This window comes from Sinocyclocheilus rhinocerous, unplaced genomic scaffold (assembly GCF_001515625.1).
Source record: "Sinocyclocheilus rhinocerous isolate Xijiao unplaced genomic scaffold, SAMN03320098_v1.1 scaffold5, whole genome shotgun sequence".
NCBI lineage: Eukaryota > Metazoa > Chordata > Actinopteri > Cypriniformes > Cyprinidae > Sinocyclocheilus > Sinocyclocheilus rhinocerous.
This window is the reverse complement of record NW_015661874.1, coordinates 814,577-816,220: the sequence shown is the minus strand read 5'-3', so window position 1 is coordinate 816,220 and position 1,644 is coordinate 814,577. Positions and strand designations below refer to the sequence as shown.

Here is a 1,644-nt window from a genome sequence, read left to right as displayed (position 1 = left end):
GTGAGGGGCGTAACATTTCCGTCTCACGCTTGAGGTATTCGGCCAATCACAACGCACGGGATAGTTGGCCAATCAGAGCACACCTCGCTTTTTTAGACCGATGAGCTTTGTAAAAATCGAGGCGTTTCAAAAAGGCGGGGCATACTGGAGAAACAAAAATGTACAGTATGTGGAAAATAATGTGTTTTTTAACTTTAAACCGCATAAACACATTTCATTACACCAAATACACAAAATAATGTTCTTTTTAGCAGCATCATATGACCCCTTTAAGTCTCTTCTGCTCACCAAGACTGCATTTATTTGATCAGAAATACAGTAAAGACAGTAATGAAATATTATTACAATTTTAAAATAACTTTTTCTTTTTGAATTGATATTTTAAAATATAATTTATTCATGTGATGTGATGCAAAGCTGAATTTTCAGCAGCCATTGCTCCAGTCTTTAATATGACACGATCCTTTAGAAATCATTCTGATATCCTGATTTGCTCCTCAAGAAACATTTATTATTAGCAATATTGAAAAGTTTTGCTGCTTAATATTTTTTTTTTGTGGAAACTGACTCATTTTTTTATGTATAGAAAGTTCAAAATAACAGCATTTATTTGAAATAGAAATATTTTGTAACATTATAAATGTCTCTACTGTCACTTTTGATCAATTTCATGAATCCTTGCTGAATAAAAGTATTAATTTCTTAAAAAGTCTTACCGACCCTAAACTACTAAACTTAACTGTAAATATAATTTCTCAGTAATATCTGTTCCATTTTTGCCATTGTCAGCAGGAGACACAGACGTTCCCAGTGTTTCGTAAGTCTACCTGTGTGGGTGAAAAAGGGAGTTGCTCTTCAGTCGTGCCCTTTTCATTCATTGTTAAAAGCTTTGTGGAAACACACCCTTTGTGTGTGAAATATTCAAATCTAATTGCTGTTGTGCGGCGGAGGGAGGCCGGTTCCTGCAAGCGCACAAATGGATTCTGCTTGAAAGAGCTCTTACAGTGTCATGTGTGTCTCCAGGGACAATAGCAAACACAATAGCGTTTAAAAGCACCATAAAAATCGGTTGATCTCATGCACCCGTGTCCTCTTCATTCGCAGTGGTTCTGATCGGCGACTCGGGTGTGGGCAAGAGTAACCTGCTCTCTCGCTTCACCCGGAATGAGTTCAGCCTGGAGAGTAAGAGCACCATCGGGGTGGAGTTTGCCACACGCAGCATCCATGTGGAGGGCAAGACCGTCAAGGCCCAGATCTGGGATACGGCTGGACAGGAGAGATACAGGGCCATCACATCAGCGTAAGTGTCTTCATAGAATCTAACAAGACATCAACTCATTTTAAATTGTCTTTTGTTTTGTGCACAATTTAAAGAAATATATATATAATTTTTAAATAATGTAATTAAAATTTTTTAAATAGTTAATAAAATCAATATAATATAATAAATAATATAAAAACTGAAGTGTGTGCATAATTATTCGGCAAGTCAATATTCTGATCATATTGGGTTTTTTTTCCCCAAGCATATTTGACCAATTCCAAATCAAGCAATCAGTCTTAATAACTACTATTAATTTTGTACATAGTCATTTATAAGTGATTTATAGTTGTTAACGAGGGCTGGAAGGAAAAAAAAAAAAA

General features: G+C 35.8%; 1 protein-coding gene across 2 annotated transcripts in view; it reads left to right on the top strand.

Moving 5' to 3' along the window:
• LOC107726679 (ras-related protein Rab-11A-like) overlaps positions 1–1,644 on the top strand; it is a 17,795-nt gene that overhangs the window by 5,219 nt on the left and 10,932 nt on the right. For both annotated transcript variants that reach the window (XM_016536363.1, XM_016536362.1), the window contains exon 2: positions 1,105–1,300. In XM_016536363.1, the coding sequence (XP_016391849.1) occupies positions 1,105–1,300 (196 nt within the window). The remainder of the gene's footprint in view (positions 1–1,104; positions 1,301–1,644) is intronic.